This window comes from Mus musculus, chromosome 11 (genome assembly GCF_000001635.26).
Source record: "Mus musculus strain C57BL/6J chromosome 11, GRCm38.p6 C57BL/6J".
In the NCBI taxonomy this organism is placed as follows: domain Eukaryota; kingdom Metazoa; phylum Chordata; class Mammalia; order Rodentia; family Muridae; genus Mus; species Mus musculus.
In genome coordinates, this window is record NC_000077.6 from 9,265,627 (window position 1) to 9,285,589 (window position 19,963).

Consider the following 19,963-nt stretch of genomic DNA (forward strand, 5'->3'; position numbering starts at 1 on the left):
ATTTTGTCAATTTATTGACACTTTAATTCCATTTACTGGTTATTCAACCTAACATGTTCATAAGCCCTGGGGGGCTAGGATGTGAAAACCTAAGGGTTGGTGGGTCTGCTTCCCACTTTTGTAAAACCCATGAATGTCTGTTTTCTATTTGTGTGTTCAGATCTCCTCCATCTCTAGTCTGACTGATGTCAGACTACATTTCCTTGCTTGTTGGAAGCGGGTCACCATACACTGCCCCTGGGCTAAAGTGGGATGTATATTTGCCTTTTATCCTTATATTGATCTTTTTCTGTCTCCACAAAGTGATTCATTGAGTACCTTGTGCTATGGGTTCTCTGTGAGTTCCCTCACTCCAGCCTCAGAGCTCCTATGACTTCTTCAGACTCCAGGGCCTGTCAATGGGAACTTGCTACACAATGATCATTTAGGCACCCACAAGGCCATATCTTTCTAATGTGATACATAACCTTGATATTACTTTCAGTTGGGGGAAAAAACCCTCAAAACAAAACCCCAAGGGGCTTTGTGACTTTGATAGTCATAAGTGAATAATTTTTAGCTGAGTCCTAAAGAAAAGTGTGTGATGAACAAAGAAACTTCATTGTTCCTTGATTATGGCTATTGTCTTAGTCCAGTCTGATGTTGAAATTGCAGAGCTTGGAAGCTATGCCCCAGGAATTCTTTTCTCATAACTCTGGAGGCTGAAAATCTGAGGACAGCGTGCATACCAAGGGACTGTCTGTCTGGTTAAACTCCACCATCTAGTTCTAAGACAGTGTCTTCTCACTGTGCCCTTACACAGTCCAAAGGATGAATGACAAGCTCATCAAACACCCCCTTCATATAAGAACCATTAGTTCTATCATGACAACTACTTCCACATGATCTCATTTTCGCCTGTGCTAATCATCTCTCCATTATTGTGGCAACTGCCTGAGATCTTGATGATCTTAATGGAAGAAAGGTTCATTTGGCTCAGTTTCAAAAGTATCATAGCTTCATTGGCACCATTGTTCTTGGGGTATTAAGTGGGATAATACATCAGTGTGGGAAGCAGCTAGCGAAGGAAGCTATTTACTTCATGGTAGCCTAGAAGCAAGGACAGAAGAAGGGAAGAGGGTCCCATTATCGTGTAGAATAGCATACCCCTGATGATCTGATTTTTCCCTTCTTAGCCTCATCTCCTAAGGTCACCTCCTAATATCATCCCATGGACCTCTGGAAACTACCACATCTAAACTATAGCATACCCCAGAGGCTCTACTCCTTCACATTGTGACCTTGTGGGTCATAGCTTCCATGTAGGCATTTTAAAGCCATGAAAACAGTTCTGATGGTACTACAGTTTTTGTAAGAATCCAGAGTATAGCTCATTTTGCCACACACAATGGTAGAGTAGTTTCAAAGAGTTAATACACAAAAGAGAATTGGTTCAAAATGGTAAAGCAATGTCTAACCAGGATGCAATGTTAATCGTTCTTATTTTGCCTGCTTTTGATAACTACAAAAGACAGCAAAGTACCACTGTTAGTTCAGAGTATCAACTACTGGCTTAGTCTGTGATGGCTTTGGTGGGGGCAATGTTTGACTCAACCATGTATCTTTTCCTGGAGAACTAGCAGCTCCTGTTGCTGTCCCAATGCTAAAATAACAAGCCCTATTTTGTCCTTGACTCTCAGGACAAATAACAGACATTTTGATGATACTTTCCAGTGTTTAATCATGTGAACACATGAGCCTTGACTCCAGCAAGACTGGGGAATTATTTTGAAAGAAAAACATTCAAAGAAAAAGAGCTTCACTTCTAAGTAATTTTTATGTTGTTTCCAGATTCCTACACACAGCTTCCTAGAGAGGATGGTATGTTCCATCTTGTCCAACACTTCTGAGGATGAAGCCGAGAGCAAGGGCTACCGGGCAGACTGTCATCCCAAGTGGTCAGCAGTCAAGAACTACATCATCCATGCAGTCAGTTGGCTGAAGCTATACGGACAGGTGCTGTTATATGTCTGGATGCTCTGAGTGCAGATCTTTGCCCCTCATGTCATTCATTATATGATTCTGTGACTTTTCCTGGGAAAGATTATAGGTCTTCCATATCTGGTCTTTGTGACCTCCTCTCACATATATCAAACAGCCTTAACTCATCAAACTCTCAGCCAAAGATAACAAAAAAATTTGACGTAAGCACATCTGTTAGCTAAGAAGTTCCTAAATTCAAATTTTGTATGTCATGTCATGTTGCTGGCATGTAAGATCTCTTGGGTCACTTTGGCTGATAGCTATGCAAATCACTTTTGGCTCATGTTTTTTTTCCCTTGAAATATTGTGCAAAAATAATGACTGATATAAAGGCACACCAACTGTCTTCATAGACGTAAGGGGAAAGGGTGTGCATGTGTGTTTCAGAGAAGCGAGGCTGGTGTGTAGAAGAGTTCCTTGCTTAGTAGAAAGTTGATAGCTCCAAAACTCACAGTATCCCTTGTTAGCTCATAGCTCCATTCCTTTTTTTTTCTTTTTCTTTCTTTCTTTCTTTTTTTTTTTTTAGAGACAGGGTTTCTCTGTGTATCCCTGGCTATCCTGGAACTCACTCTGTAGACCAGGCTGGCCTCGAACTCAGAAATCTGCCTGCCTCTGCTTCCCGAGTGCTGGGCTTAAAGGCGTGCACCATCATGCCCAGCTCTGTAGCTCCGTTCCTTTAGATACATGGACACTAACAGGACACCCTCCTACCACAGTACCACCCATTCTTTGTCAAATGCCATATCTACTTGCATCGTTTTTGCTCTGGAGAACTCACCCCAATAAAGCCTTCATCCCTTCCAGACATGCATGACTGATAAAGGTCAGAATCTCAAGTATTGGATAGCATAAATGATCAGAAAATTATACAAGGCTATGCACTTGGAAGTGTGTACCTTATTCATCACTGCAGTGATGAAGAGAGTGCTGAAGAAACCAGAATCTGAAGTGTTAATATGGGTTGCTAGTCAAGCTCCCATCAATCTACCTGCATTTGCATCATGCATATCATCACCGTCTGATCTGGGCACAAGACACTTGTACAGCACGGATGATGACCTTAGCACCAGCTGCCTTATGTGTGTCATTCCCAGGCCTGTCACAAAGTGGTACTCAGCAACTGCTCATTAATGACAGGATATATGTTAAAGCTCATCTTTCCATCAAACTCTCTTTAACGTGATTGTTCAACTTTCAAGTTAGATCTTTTGAAATGAAATGTGTAGTTTTTAACTTCTTTTCTCATTTCTTCTGAAGGAATGGTAAAAAGAATAGAGAAATGATATATAAGCGGTGTGTCCCTTGTTGACATTTATAATCTTTAATTTTTGAGTAGACATGAAATCATAGTACAATTGTAATAGACATTTTAATTGACCAGAAATCAAACAGTTATCATTTAAAATGTTTTTTTTTAACTATTTCTTAAGTACAGTGTTTCTAATGTGATTGATAATCTACCTCTGTTTCTAAATTTGCAGGTGTTTGACCAGTGGCAGCAGGGTAGTCTGCTGCAGAGCCTGCTTGCAGGTGCCAGTCACAGTCTGGCAGCCCTTAGGGAGCAGTTTAAACAGCAGAGCGAGTCGTGGAAGGTGGTGGAAGCCCTGCACACTGCCCTGCTCATCTTGAATGACAGCTTGGCAGCGGATGTCCCCAGAGACTACCATCTGTTTCCACAGATGTAAGGCATATGTATATCTTTTGCCATTGAGTAGGTTTGATCACACTGACATGCTAGGAATGTGCAATGATGCTGGTAGAAACAATTTCTGTAGAAGTACAGCCAAACATGGATGCCAAGTTAGTACATGGGAAACCCAAGGCTTTTTTTTTTTTTATTGTGGGCATTGCCAGGATAGATTTATGCAGTTATCTGGACATGGATGTGGATATATAAATCTGTCTAATGGGCTGTCTGGGTGTGGTGGCACACATATCTCAGCCCTGTGCTCGGGAGGCTGAGATCTCTTGAGTTTAGGAGTTCATCCCAGTCTCAGTGACAGTAGTCCGTATCTCAAAAAATGACCAACCAACCAAAACCAAATGAACAAACAGACAGAAGTAAGTAACCATACAGTAGCATGATCACATTGGAGAAGGCATCAGCTTCCTGAATTTCAGATTGATGCCTTTGTCTTAAAATGAAAACGCACCCCCTAACACACACATCAGAGGTACTTTCCCATGAAGTGCATCCTGTATTTATTCATACTTGAAGACTATATGTTGAGAAGTATATTTGTTAGGTAGGTATTCTGATCAGTGCTAGGCAAGTGAAGTAGTTTTGTAAGAATAGCTTGTTTCTGGATAATCATGGAGAAGGGTGTATTGTACAACAAGTTAGCAGAAGTTAGCACTGTTCTAAAGATGAGTTTGCATGGGGTGGGTGGGGGGGTGAGGCCTGATTGGTAGTTGAACAGCAGATGTACTTGTGTCTGAGATCTGCTTAGCAAGGGTTTCACAACTCTGTTTTCAATTCCAGGGCCAATGATTTCCACTTTGACTGTGTGTGTGCATGTATGCAAACATGTGTGTATGTGTAAGTGCAGGGACATGTGTGTGTTTATGTATATATGTGTTAATGTATATGTGGGTTGTTTGCATATGTGTGATATATGTGATATATGTTTGTTTATATGTATGATATGTGTAAATATATGTGTATGGTGTGTCAATATGTGCATTTGTACATTGCATATTCATGTGTGTGTGGTTTGTGTTTAGTGCATATATTTCTGTGTGTGGTAGATGCATATGTGTATAGTGGTGTGTGCGCGCGCATGCGTACATGTGTGTGTGTGTGTGTGTGTGTGTGTGTGTAGCAGTTTGTGCTAATGTGAATCCTATTAGCCTCTGAAATTAATGCTTTCTTCAAAACACCAAAGAGATGCCCTAGGCCATGGAGTATTGTGACTGTGAGTAGCAGTGTTATAAATGCTGTAGAAAGATGGATATGGGACACAGCAGTATGCCTTGAGACAGGAGAGGAACAAAGAGCAGGGCTATCAATAACTTCAGGTACAGGACACTGGATTTGTGATCTTGAAGACTATTCTGCTGGTTTGCTTGGGCAACATAAGGGACAGATTGTTATCTAATACATTAATAAACACACCACAATAAGTGACCTCAATTATCTTATAGACACTAAAGGCCTCCTGACACTTCAGCCCAGGGTCTTGACTGTTCTTTAACACACAAGAAGAAGGAAATCCAGGGATGACCCTTTTGTTCCTTAGCTCATTCAGATATTAGGGAAGCTGAAGATTTCAGTGTATGCTGTCCACTAAACCAAGGCTTAACATTCTGTGCACGATTAGGTCCAGGAAGAGGAGGGCCTGATACTGCCTTAGCTGTCTACCTGCTGACTGCACAGGGCTATTTTCCCCAGGAATCTCCTTTTTCATTCCGACACCACTAGTGCCAGATCTAATACAAAACTACCTCCTATCCTGTCTGGGAAACAAGCAGATTTCATCACTTGTACAACTCTGACTCTTCTGTCAGCCTCTTTGGACCTCAGCCATCCTACCTGGTATTGACCACCAGATAATCTCTAAGGCTTTTACTAGTTACTAAATCATTGGTCTTCTGGAGATGTGACTGTGACCAGTGACCTCAGCTCTTCACTTTACAAAAAAGGGTTAGTCTATCAACATTGCTACACTACTCTGACTGACAGAGAGTCCCCCTGTTCCCACTATACAGACAGTGCCCACACTCTGTAGAGGATAGTCTCACTTCTGATAACATCTGCTTTTGCCTCCTTCTAGACTTTCCTATGTCTTCTCTTCACAGATTCTCTGTTTTTTCTTACGTGGATGTCAAATGTCCCCTTATACAACCTTCAAGATTTTGCAATCCTTCTCATTAATTCTATTGTTTCTGGAGTTATCTCTTCCTCTGTGTCCTTCTTCCCTTTCTCCTCTCTCCTCCTTTCTCCTCATGCCATTCTCCTTTTCCTTTTACCCTCCTCCTTCTCTGCATTGTCCTCTTCTTTCCCTCCTCCTTCTCTTCTTCCCCTCCTCTCCTCTTCCTCCTCACCTTCCTTCCTGTTCTTTTCCTCTTCTCTCTTCTTCCCTTTCTCCTTCTCCCTCTTCTCATCCTCTCCCTTCCCCTCCTCATGGAGTCCCATCTCATCAGGGCTGTGTGAGATTGAAACTCTGACCACTTTCTCTGTGATAATGCTCTTTCTTACCTGCCATATTTGTGACTGGCCACTCTCGTCTGAACCCTGTAGCATTCTTGAGTGTTTCCTCTACTTTAGGAACTGTCCTGCTGCTTTGGCTACACCTCTTTGGACTGTCTCTGTTTAAATCTTGTCTGTCTCTTAGTATCCATACTTGTATGAAATTGAGCAGCCACTTGTCCAGGTTTCTATAAGATCCTTATTCAGCCCTTGTCAGGAAACTGATTGTCTCATATGCCAAGTGTTGGTCCAGGAACTCACACTTGCTTTTAATTCCTTGGGTCCATAACCAATCTTTCACATCTTCCCCTGAAGTCAGTGAAGACTCTTTCATTGTCTTGAGACTTTGTGCATGCCAGTTTGGTGGCTGGGCTGTGGGTCTACATCTAGACTTTGAGGCATAGCAAAGATTCTGGGTAACATGGACTCTTAGGATAACCCTGGGCATTCCATCAAGACCTGACTCACCAAACACACATATAACTCTTTGCTTACAGATATGGTCTTAAAATTCCCTTGCTTGTTTGAGCTTGAAGAGGCTCAGCAGCCTGGATTCAGATTCTATAACAAGTTTTCCACTTGGCAAGTAAATAAAACACAGTTGTCATCTTCTTTCTCATTCTTCCTATGAGCCAATCTGCTTGCTCCTCAGTATAACCTAGAATACTTTAGAGAATGAGCCATCTGACTTTGCTTTGTCCTATGTAAGACTCCGTTTAAGATGCTACCCATCAGGCTGGGTAGAGAGAGGTGGTGTATCCAGGGTGATGGACTGGGGATGGATCCTCCTTCATGTTGATTTCTTTAAGAGAAATGTCACTAGGACTCTTCCTCGCTCTTCTATACTCTCTGCAGTGGTACACTCCAACAGCAGAGCCACACGTCAAGCATATACTTTACCTGACACTGATGAGATGCTCTGAGGAGACCAAGTGGATGCAGTCCAGATGCAGACAAAGCAGTGCAGCCCCATCCAGGTTTCAGCAGGGGTGGAGTGAGGTGATTTGTTTAGGCTCCTACTAGGCAGATCTCTCATTTTTTGTCCTTCGTCTGGCCATTCTTTTCCTGGTTGAAGATGCACTGTGTGCACATGAAGATGGAGGAAGTCTGGATTTGGCTGCTCTTGGCAGGCCTGTTCTGCACTGTGATCTGAAGATGGTTCTTCAGGCTTCCACCTTTGTTTCCATTTCAGTCTTCTCTCGTTCTCAGTTCTCACACTCACTTCCTTTGTACTGTCTTGTCTTCATTGTCATCTGCATTCCTTTGAGCCATGCACACATCATCCTTCTTAAAGGACTAGAGCCCCAGTGGACCATGTGTTGGGCTGTTGCCCAGTCCGGCAGCCCCAGACCCCCAAGCAGAGATGCAGAGGCAGATATGTATTACTGGAGATTCTGCCCTCAGTGGTTTTCTGACTGGCATTCAAGGTGAACATCTTTACAAAAAATCCATATAACAGGCCCAAGGTTGATAGCTAGCCTCACCCCTCAGGCACTGGAGGTGTCAAGCAGCCTTATAAGTTATATATTTTTTCCTTTGATCTTGGAGACTCTGAGCTTATCCTATGCAGGATTCCTTTGATGGGCCTTTTATGCCTTTTATTCCTTTGATGGGTCAATATTTTGAAAGTCAAATTAATTTTCTGTGCCTCATAACTTTAAGCTTTAAGGCATTAAAAAAAAAAGTAGGTTCCGTGTGTATCCCAAGTTGGCCTTGAACTCACAATCCTTCTGCATTGGCCTGCCAAGGTCCGGGATGATAGGCATACACTGTCATTCCCAGCAATGCAAATATTTGTAAAACTAAGCTGATACTTCAACTTAGTTTTCAGCTGCTTCATAAATTTCTGGAGGTAAAGAGAATATTTAGTTTGAACCTGTCTTCTAATAGAAGGACAATATTCAACAACTGACAATGCAGTTTGCAGAGAACTCAGCTAGGGGCTGAAGTTGGCCTTCCAGCCTGTGAGCACAATTCCCTAAGCGGTGGGGCATTTTCTTTTGCTTCATCTCTTGACTTGGTGCATTTGCTTATTTTTTGCCCCCAGATTCCAGCATCTAAGCAAGTTGCAGCATGCCCTGTCAGACCTGTCCCCATGGCCAGCTCTGAAGAGATTGCTCCTGCTGGATACTGTTCTCCGGAACATGATTGCCCAGGATTTGCGATTTGTTCAAGGTGAACCAGCTCTGTTTTTCTTTGTCACCCACTAAGAGTTCTTGTGCCTTGCTGGTGAAATTATGTCATATTCTGCTGTTTAGCAGAACCTGCAGCGTGGTCTGGGTCAAGCCATTTCATGGGACAGTTGAACTTTCTCACTGACACTAATCCCATGATTGTCAGACTGGAGGTGCCCCCAGGACACTGTGCATAAGGGCACTGGAACGTCTGCTTGCCTGTCCTCAGCACTGTTTAGAGTCTCCATGAGACTGAGATCTTTCTAAGAATGCAGAATGCCCTTTCGTAAACTTTCATTGCCTGACAGGTATTTCTTCTGCCCTAGTTCGAGGAAGTCAAGGTTACACTTTGCTATCATGGGCCGAATCCTTTTCACCCTTCTAGGGAGAGAAGAAGAAGACCCTGTGAGGGGGCATTGCTTTAGAAGCAAAAGGCTCTTGTAACAAAGCACCCACACTATTGAGTTCTCAGAAAGGATAACAGAACACTCACTCCATCATGTTCCCGTTTTCCTTTCTCATAAGATAGTGAAGCATTTGATAACAGGCTAAGTTGCTGAAATTCGTGTTTTTGGAATTCACTTTACTGTTTCATGGTTATGGAGAAAAATCTAAGATGGGGGAAACCTAATCCAAATGGAGGGTGAAGCATATTTCTGTCTTGCAGAATTCCTCAGCTACCTGGAGAGGTCAGCAAAAGATTTTATACCTGCTGGGTCTGAAGGATGGAGACTAGAAAAGGATGTGTTATTTCAGGGGCTAAACCAGGTAAAAATTATACACAAACCATTTCCTACAAGATATTAAAACACCCGGCAGCAGTATTCAGCTTTGCCAGTTGTGAGTTTTGCTGATGACATAAGGAGAATGAGCAGATTTTTTTTTTTTAATGCTGGTCTTTACTTTAATGTGGTTGCTTCTATTTGTAGTTATTGATAACATTGGGGAGCATCTCTGAGCATTCCTAAATGTCCCCCCTTTCCATCCTTATTAATTTTTCAGCTGTTGACAAAGAATGCTTCTGCCCTTTGCCTGAATGGACATTTGTCTCAGGAGGCTGCCCTCCCCACTGGGAACTCTAGCATATGGAGGAGTGTCTGGGGAGTGCTATGCCATACCCTATTCTTCAACGAGACCAGTGTTTTAAATGAGCTGCTTCGAGCAGTGAAGGATGCTGTAAGTATCCATCATTAGATCTCTCCAACATCACCAGCTGGACTCCTGTTAAAGGGTAAGTCACCCAACATGCTAATACTGAGCCTGGAATTTGGACCGTGTAAGTGCTGGCAGCCCTAAAAGGATGCTGCTGCCTGGGTGGTGGCTATTCTTCAGTTCTATTCCTCCTGACTACCTGGGTGTGGTGGTACATAGTCCCTGCCACAACCTTCCAGGCAATCCCTGAGAGTACTGCGAACTTCCGAATACATACATCTGCCTCTTGGGTTTCCTGGTCTCTCCCCCACTCCATTTTCTCCTAGTTGCGTATGGGAAGGAAGCACAGAGTGAACTTTAGTGATAGTTAATGTACAGCAGCTTGTAGTCATGGCCTTTAGTGATGAGAGGATTTGGAAGTCACTTTCTTCCCCTGTCACTGCCTAGCATCTTGGCAACCATGCCGAACATTCACAGACTATGGAAGATTTCGAAAAATATTCTATAAATGTCAACTTCAGCACTTATCTTTCTTACCAAGAATTAAACTATAATATTCTTATGTTTACCATGTTGTTCCTCTCACAATTACCTGTCTCTTAAAAAATGCATTAGAATATAAAATTAGTGAAATAATAAAACCAGTAAAATAGAAATGATTCTGAGCAAAATTAAAGTGAATATATGAGTGTGTACATAGTCAAGCCCTCACTGTCTTCTCAGTGTTTATAATGCATGCCAAGGGGCATAGAAACATGAAGATCTTCTCTGGCTTGTGTAGGGCAGGTCACATGAGTATGTAACAGTTCAGTATCTGGAAGTTTCCCCAAAGACATTTTTGTGTTTTGAATGTGGAGGAAGACTTGGAAGCTAAGAAGAGTCATAGAGGGTTCTTGTTAGACAGAAAGGTGTACCTGAAGCTGTGCAGGCCCAGGGAAAGCCCATGGGGAGCTGGGCCTGACTCAGTGGGATCCGTAGGTGGCAAGCATGGTTCTTCAGCTGCATGAGACAGCTTCTCAGACAGAAGTCGGGTGATTTGTCCTAACCAACCATTCGAAAGCTCAGTGGTTGGAAACAACAGATTCTATATGTTTTCATGACTCTGGGCCTGAGGGAGGCTCAGCCAGGTAGAGTTGTCTTACTTTTATAAATGTTCCTTGTACAGCTGTGATCTTGTGATTGTAGGGGCTGGGGTTTGGACAGTGAGGTTGTGGAGTTTACTTTTTTCTATAATAACTCCATGTGGGCTTTCTTGACATTCAAAGATTCATAAAAGCAACTGGGAAAGAAGAGAAGTTTTCAAAGTTTGTGACAATTACTCCGGCTGAAATTTGTACAAGCCATTCTGCAGCATGTATGGACTAAGGTGTCGGAGATAAACCTCACGGGACTGTAAGAGGTTACCATCAGGGTGTTTATCAGGTCTGATTCTCTAGGACTTTGTTACACATTCACCCACCATATCTGGGAGATCATCTAACGCACATGGCAACAACATTAGCACATTTATTAGATGCTTAATGACATGGGGAATAAAGAGTCTTACTTAATTGTTAGGTAAAGATTTATTTAGGGGCTACAAATTTGAACAATTGAGTAAAAGTTCATGTCTACAACTACCTTGAGATCACTGTCCAGAGTCCACATGGAGACCCTGATAAATGAACAAGGTAGGCTCCATATCAAATGCCCACACAGAATGGCTTACTTAACTTTTGACAGGTACTGTTTTTTTCTTTCTTTTTAGGGTCATAGTTTGCAAGCTGTCATTGCAGGACACACAAATGGATCAGTTTCAGAACATGGTGGGCATTTTGGCTGGCAGGATCTTGGGACACAGCTGTCAGAAATAAGCCTTACCTGTTCTCGGGTCTTCCAGCTTCCAAGAGCTGATACCTCACCTGAGAATAGTTTCTCTCCTGGTGGCTGTGAAAGCCAGCTTGTCTCCATAGTGTAAGTATGGGTTGGATGGAAAACTTTTCAGGGCTTAGACTTTGGAAGGATTTCAGGTGCTACTTGGTGATGGCTCAGCATCATAATTCAGTTCCTAAAGAGTAGAATGGAAAGATACCTTAAAGACCTTAAAGAGATTAAACCATTGTTAATATAAGAAAGCTTCTAGAAAGATCACATTAATAAAACATTGATAAAAACTATGATACAGTTTCTCTGTTTGCTGTTTTTCCTGTTCACGACTTATAAGCTTTCATGACAAGCTTTAGGTCTGTGTGTAAACAAGGCTAATGTTTTCATATAAGAGAGTGCTCAAGTGATCCATACCATTTTCCTATTTCATGACCCTTTACACCAGTAACCACTTTTTGTGGCTGCTAATAAGCCCATAGTCAAGTAAACCAAATAGGGGTATATTTTTTTCTTAGCCTCAAAGTTTATTTTATATTGTTGAGTTCATTTTCTTCTTGCTTTTTGCTCGATTTATTCTTTTTTGTTTGTTTTATATATTGCCATATGGTTTTTCCTCATTTTCCCAATCAAGGTATAAGAATTCATAAATAATTAAATATTAAGTGAACTATTTAAAATTATAACTGTTTTTTTTAATGTGGGCTGTCATATGTTTTCATGCATTGCCTTTGGGTGGGTCTATAAGTATATGTCAGTGTGAAAACAGTTAAGTTCTACATTTTGGATTCTCTTGGCTGCAGGGTATCTCACATACTTGAAGATGTACAAATGTCTACGCAAAAGAAGTCCTACTGGAAAATCCTCTCAAAAATCGTCAGGAAGACATGTGAATTGGCTCGATATGTGAACATGAATGGCAGTCTTCAGAACAGTGGGCTGATATGTAAGTCAGGAGGTCTTAATAGGAATGTGTGCTGTTATCCCCACTTAGTAAGATAGAGTTACAGTATGAAGTGTTGTTATGCATCATGGAGGGAAGTCTAAAGTGGGAGTCCCTGCAAACGAGGCTAGCTATTTGAGTTACTGTGTTCAGGGTTGCTTTATAGTTGTGATTGTCCTACTTTGTCAGCCTAGGCTTTCCCAGTGCGATTTACAGAGAGTTTATTCACTCTAAAAAACTGTCCTTGTTTAGATGAAAACATTTATTTGATTTTTATAATTTATTTGCTCACTGAGAGTTTGGCACATGTTTTGATCATATTCATCTCTTTCCCAATGCGTCCCTTCCTCCATCTCCACCCAACTTTGTGTACTTTTGTAATTTTTTTTCAAGTCATTTTTTATTAGCTATTTTCTTCATTTACATTTCAAATGCTATCCCCAAAGCCCCCTATATTTGCCCCTAGCCCTGCTCCCCAACCCACCCACTCCTGCTTCCTGGCCCTGGCATTCATCTGTACTGGGGCATATGATCTTTGCAAGACCAAGGGACTCTCCTCACATTGATGGCCGACTAGGCTATCCTCTGCTACATATGCAACTAGAGACACAAGCTCTGGGAGGGGGGGTTTTACTGGTTAGTTCATATTGTTGTTCCTCCTATAGGGTTGTGGACCCCTTTAGCTCCTTGGGTACTTTCTCTAGCTCCTTCATTGGGGACCCTTTGTTCCATCCAATAGATGACTGTGAGCATCCACTTCTGTATTTGCCAGGCATTGGCATAACCTCACAAGAGACAGCTATATCAGGGTCCTGTCAGCAAAATCTTTCTGGCATATGCAATAGTGTCTGGGTTTGGTGGTTGTATATGGGATGGATCTCCAGGTGGGACAGGATGGTCCTTTCTTCCGTCTCAGCTCCAAACTTTGTCTCTTTAACTCCTTCCATGGGTATTTTGTTCCCCATTCTAAGAAGGAGCGAAGTATCCACTTACTCAGGATGATATCCCCCAGATACATCCATTTGCCTAAGAATTTCATGAATTCATTGTTTTAAATTGTTGAGTAGTACTCCATTGTGTACATGTACCACATTTTCTGTATCCATTCCTCTGTTGAGGAACATCTGGGTTCTTTCCAACTTTTGGCTATGATAAATAAGACTGCTATGAACATAGTGGGGCATGTGTCCTTATTACAAGTTGGAACATCTTCTGGGTATATGCCAAGGGGAGGAATTGCAGGATCTTCTAGTAGTTCTATGTCCAATTTTCTGAGGAACTGCCAAACTGATTTCCAGAGTGGTTGTACCAGCTTGCAATCTCACCAACAATGGAGGAGTGTTTCTCTTTCTCTACATCCTCACCAGCATCTGCTGTCACCTGAATTTTTGATCTTAGCCATTCTGACTGGTGTGAGGTGGAATCTCAGGGTTGCTTTGATTTGCATTTCCCTGATGATTAAGGATGTTGAACATTTTTTCAGGTGCTTCTCAGCCATTCGGTATTCCTCAGTTGAGAATTCTTTGTTTAACCCTGTACCCCATTTTTTAATGGGGTTATTTGATTTTTTGGAGTCCATCGTCTTGTGTTCTTTATATTTATTGGCTATTAGGCCCCTATCTGATTTAGGATTAGTAAAGATTTTTTCCCCAATCTGTTGGTGGCCTTTTTGACTTATTGACAGTGTCTTTTGCCTTATAGAAGCTTTGCAATTTTATGAGGTCTGATTTGTCAATTCTTGATCTTACTGCACAAGCTATTGTTGTTCTGTTCAGGAATTTTTCCCCTGTGTCCATATCTTTGAGGCTTCTCCCTACTTTCTCCTCTATACATTTCAGTGTCTCTGGTTTTATGTGGAGTTCCTTGATCCACTTAGACTTGAGCTTTGTACAAGGAGATATGAATGGATCAATTTGCATTCTTCTTCACGATAACTGCCAGTTGTGCCAGCACCATTTGTTGAAAATGCTGTCTTTTTTCTACTGGATGGTTTTAGCTCCTTTGTCAGAGATCAAGTGACCATAGTTGTGTGGGTTCATTTCTTGTTCTTCAATTCTATTCCATTGACCTATCTGCCTGTCACTGTACCAATTCCATGAAGTTTTAAATCAATTGCTCTGTAGTACAGCTTGAGGTCAGGCATGGTGAATCCACCAAAGGTTCTTTTATTGTTGAGAATAGTTTTTGCTATCCCGGCTTTTTGGTTAGTACAAATGAATTTGAGAATTGCTCTTTTTAACTCTATGAAGAATTGAGTTGGAATTTTGATGGGGATTGCATTGAATCTGTAGATTGCTTTTGGCCATATGGCCATTTTTATTATATTATTCCTGCCAATCCATGAGAATGGGAGATCTTTTCACCTTCTGAGGTCTTCTTCATTTTCTTTCTTCAGAGACTTGAAGTTCTTGTTATACAGATCTTTCACTCTATTGGTTAGCACCACACCAAGATATTTTATATTGTTTGTGACTATTGTGAAGGGTGTCATTTCCCTAATTTCTTTCTCAACGTGTTTACTTTTGAGTATGATTTGTTTGAGTTAATTTTATATCCAGTCACTTTGTTGAAGTTTATCAGCTGTAGGAGTTCTCTGGTGGAATTTTTGGGGTTGCTTAAGTATTCTATTATATCTTTTCGAAATAGTGATATTTTGACTTCATCCCTTCCAATTTGTATCCTTTTGACCACCTTTTGTTGTCTAATTGCTCTAGCTAGTTTGATGTTTTCTACTGGTTTGCTGTATATTGCTTTTACTATGTTTAGCTATGGGCCTTGAATTCCTGATCTTTCCAAGACTTTTAACATGAAGGGATGTTGAATTTTGTCAAGTGCTTTTTCAGCATCTAATGAGATGATCACGCATTTTTGTCTTTGAGTTTGTTTCTGTAGTGGATTACATCCATGGATTTCAGTATATTAAACCATCTCTGCATCCCTGGGATGAAGCCTACTTGATCATGGTGAATGATTGTTTTAATGTGTTTGTGGATTCAGTTTTTGAGAATTTTATTGAGCATTTTTGCATCAGCATTCATAAGGGAAATTGGTCTGAAGTTCTGTTTCTTTGTTGGGTCCTTGTGTGGTTTTAGTACTAGAGTAACTGTGCTTGATAGAACAAATTGGGTAGTGTTCCTTCTGTTTCCATTTTGTGGAATAATTTGAAAAGTATTGGTATTAGATCTTCTTTGATGGTCTGATAGAACTCTGCACTAAACCCATCTGGTCCTGGACTTTTTTTGGTTGGGAGACTTTTAATGACTGCTTCTATTTCTTTAGGGGCTATGGGACTGTTTAGATCATTAACCTGATCCTGGTTTAACTTTGTATTTGGTATCTGTCTAGAAAATTGTCCATTTTATCCAGATTTTCCAGTTTTGTTGAGTATAGGCTTTTGTAGTAGGATCTGAAGGGGTTTTTTTTTTAATTTCTTCAATTTCTGTTGTCATATTTCCCTTTTCATTTCTGATTTTGTTAATTTGGATACTGTCTCTGTGCCCTCTGGTTAGTCTGAATAAGGGTTTGTCTATGTTGTTGATTTTTTCAGAGAACCAGCTGCTGGTCTGGTTGATTCTTTGTATAGTTCTTTTTGTTTCTACTTTGTTGATTTCAGCTCCGAGTTTGATTATTTCCTGCTGTCAACTACTCTTGGGTTTATTTGCCTCTTTTTGTTCTCAAGCTTTCAGGTGTGCTGTTAAGCTGCTAGTATATGCTCTTTCCAGTTTCTTTTGGAGGCACTCAGAGCTATGAGCTTTCCTCTTAGCACTGCTTTCATTATGTACCATAAGTTTGGGTATGTTGTGCCTTTATTTTCATTAAATTCTAAAAAGTCTTTAATTTCTTTATTACTTCCTTGACAAAGTTATCATTGAGTAGGGCCTTGTTCAGCTTCTGTTTATATGTGGGCTTTGCTATTGAAGACCAGCCTTAGTCTGCGGTGATCTGATAGGATACATGGGATTATTTCAATTTTCTTGTATCTATTGAGGCTTTTTTTTTTTTTTTTGTGTGTGTGACTGATTAGATGGTCAGTATTGGAGAAGGTACCGTGAAATGCTGATATGATGAAATGTTGTATAGATATCTGTTAAATAGATTCGGTCCATAACTTTTGTTAGTTTCAATATGTCTGTTCAGTTTGTGTTTTCATGACTTGTCCATTGATGACAGTGGGGTGTTGAACTCTCCCACTTTTATTGTGTGAGGTGCAATGTGTGCTTTGATCATTTGTAAAGTTTCTTTTATGAATGTGGGTGCCCTTGCATTTGTAGTAATGATGTTCTGAATTGAGAGGGTTTTGTTGTTGTTGTTGTTATTTTTGTTTTTTTGAGACAGGATTTTTCTGTGTAGCCCTGGCTATCCTGGAACTCACTCTGTAGACCAGGCTGGCCTTGAACTCAGAAATCTGCCTGCCTTTGCCTCCCAAGTGCTGGGATTAAAGCGTGTGCCACCACTGCTGGGCAGAATTGAGAGTTCTTCTTTGCAGATTTTTCCTTTGATGCATATGAAGTGTCCTTCCTTATCTTTTTTGATAACTTTTGGTTGAAAGTTAATTTTATTTGATATTTGAATGGCTATGCCAGCTTGTTTCTTTGAACCACTTGCTTTGAAAATTGCTTTCCAGACCTTTTTCCTGTATGCATCAAAATGCTGGGTCCTGTTTATATATCCAGGCTGTTAGTCTACATCTTCTTATTGGGGAATTGAGTCTATTGATGTTAAGAGATATTAGGGAATAATGATTGTTGTTTCCTGTTATTTTTGTTGTTTGAGGTGGAATTATGTTTGTGTGTCTATCTTCTTTTGGGTTTGTTGAAAGACATTTACTTTCTTGCTTTTCCTAGGGTGTAGTTTCCCTCCTTGTGCTGGAGTTTTCCATCTATTATCCTTTGGAGGGCTGAATTTATGGAAAGATATTATGTAAATTTCCTTTTTGTCATGGAATATCTTGGCTTCTCCATCTATGGTAATTGAGAGTTTTGCTGGGTCTAGTAGCCTTGGCTGGCATTGTGTTCTCTTATGAAATCTGCCCCAGACCTTCTAGCTTTCATGGTCTCTGTTGAAAAGTCTGGTGTAATTTTGATAGGTCTGCCTTTATCTGTGATTTGAGCTTTTCCCCTTACTGCTTTTAATATTCTTTCTTTGTTTTGTGCATTTGGTGTTTTGACTATTATGTGGCCAGAGGACTTTCTTTTCTCGTCCAATCTATTTGGAGTTCTGTATGCTTCATGTATGTTTATGGGCATCTCTTTCTTTAGGCTGGTGAAGTTGTCTTCTACAATTTTGTTGAAGATATTTACTGGCCCTTTAAGTTGGAAATCTTTACTCTTTCTTATATACCTATTATTCTTAGGTTTGGTCTTTTCATTGTGTCCTGGATTTTCTGGATGTTTTGGGTTAGGACCTTTTTACATTTTGCATTTTCTTTGACTGTTTTGTCAATGTTTTCTATGGTATCTTCTGCACCCGAGATTCTCTCTTCTATCTCTTGTATTCTGTTGGTGATGCTATGGCTCCTGACTTCTTTCCTAGGTTTTCTATCTCCAAGGTTGTCTCCCTTTGTGATTTCTTTACTGTTTCTAGTTCGATTTTCAGATCCTAGATGTTTTTGCTTAATTCCTCCACCTGTTTGGTTGTGTCTTCCTATAATTCTTTAAGGGATTTTTGTGTTTCTTCTTTAAGGGCTTCTAGCTGTTTACCTGTGTTCTCCTGTATTTCTTTAAGGGAATTATTTATGTCCTTCTCAAAGTCCTCTATCATCATTATGAGATGTGATTGTAAGTCAGTCTTGTTTTTCTGATATGTTGGGACATCCAGGGCTCACTGTGGCAGGAGAACTGGGTTCTGATGATGCCAAATAATCTTGGTTTCTGTTGCTTATGTTCTTGCCCTTGCCTCTTGCCATCTGGTTATCTCTGGTGTTAGCTTGCTTGCTGTCTCTGAGTGTGGCTTGTCCTTCCTGTGTTCACAGGTGTGTCAGCACTCCTGGGGGACCAGCTCTCTTCTGGCAGTATATGACTATGGAGAGCTGTAGCGCAGGATCAGCTTCAGGCAGTGTAGCATCGGATCAGCTCCAGGTGCCGTGGCACAGACATTTATGCTTTAATTAATTCATGAGTCTTGTGTGGAGTTATAAGAAAGACCCATTTAGACATTCTCCTCTTCAAGCACAGGTTCTGGCTTTTGTATTTCTGCTCAGTTTGATTGATCCCCCTTGTCCACTTATTTTCCTATTTGGAGATGTTAGAAGCTACCATCTGCTGCTTTTTTCCCTCCATTTCATCTGTGGACTACATAGCTTTCTGTTTTCTCTTGTCATATTATAGCTCTTTGGGAGATGACCTCAGGAAAAGGCACGTGTTTAATCTTCCAATTGGAAGTCCTCCAGGGAAAATGTCTCGACAGTTAAGGAACCTAGAATTGGAAGGGGCTACCATCTCAGTTTATTTTCATTGGAATGATCAAGGGTGGAATGGTCTGTCTAGACCAGTGGTTCTCAACCTGTAGATTACAACCCCTTTGGAGGTCAAATGATCATTTCACAGGGTCACACATCAGATATTCTGCTTATCAGATATTTTCATTATGATTCAGTAGCAAAATCACAGTTATGAAATAGCAATGAAATAGTCTTATGCTTGAGGGTTACCACAATGTGAGCAACTCTATTAAAGGGTCACACATTAGGAAGGTTGAGAACCACTGCTACAGCCTGTGTTTACTCGACTATTGGGAAGGCAAGTCATCTTTTAAATCAAGGATATCACAGAGATCCTATGGTTCATTGGAGAAACCTAAATGGAGTTCAAATTAGTGGGAGAAATAGACACAACTAGAGATGAGTTCCAGGTAATGCTTATGTTCACAGAGTAGCTAACAACTCATCACATGAACCAGGATTTGAAGAATGAGCATAACTAACAGGCAGAAACAGAAAAAAAAATGTCCCTATGCTTTCTCCTTGTAGTTCCTCATTCATTCTTAATCAGATTAGAAAATCTTTCCACGCTACATTTTCAAATTATAAAAACCTTTGTCCATTTAGCAACTTTAAATGTCAGATGGAGAGCTTATAGCTAACAAGGAGGCTTATAAATAATAGCTGAGATATTCAGTATATTTAGTAGTCTGTGGAGTTTTTTTTTTCTTTCTTCTTATGGTATGTGTACTTTACACAGCTAATTGCCCATATCTTTGTTACTAACAGTGTGGTCCCTGGAACAGCAGCAGAAGCATCTGGCATGCCATTAGCAATGCAGATCACAGCCCTAACTTAGACCTGCAGAATAGTTAGAATATGCATTTTGAGATGTCCAAGGAACATGTAAGCATGCAAACATTTTGAAACCACCAAATAGCAAACCATATCCAAACACCCTGCAGCTGTGAGAGCATCTTTAGATTACACATTACTTAACCCTTCCTTCCTCTTTCGAGCAGGCAACAAAAATGAAAGACCTGCAAACAGTAAGAATGTGGCACAAGGGTGACATGACATAGCCCGGTGAACAGATCTGACTATTGTATATTATAGAGTACAGTTTTACCTCATAGACCACGCAGGGGTGGAGTATGGTATGATAGTATGGGCTTTAGAAGCAGATAAACTTGAGAACAAAT

General features: G+C 40.7%; 1 protein-coding gene across 1 annotated transcript in view; it reads left to right on the forward strand.

Moving 5' to 3' along the window:
* Abca13 (ATP-binding cassette, sub-family A (ABC1), member 13) overlaps window positions 1-19,963 on the forward strand; it is a 492,930-nt gene that overhangs the window by 73,685 nt on the left and 399,282 nt on the right. Inside the window, exons 9-15 of the mRNA NM_178259.3 lie at window positions 1,831-1,995; window positions 3,504-3,703; window positions 8,259-8,386; window positions 9,053-9,153; window positions 9,388-9,561; window positions 11,285-11,490; window positions 12,204-12,346. Coding sequence (NP_839990.2) covers window positions 1,831-1,995; window positions 3,504-3,703; window positions 8,259-8,386; window positions 9,053-9,153; window positions 9,388-9,561; window positions 11,285-11,490; window positions 12,204-12,346 — 1,117 coding nt within the window. The remainder of the gene's footprint in view (window positions 1-1,830; window positions 1,996-3,503; window positions 3,704-8,258; window positions 8,387-9,052; window positions 9,154-9,387; window positions 9,562-11,284; window positions 11,491-12,203; window positions 12,347-19,963) is intronic.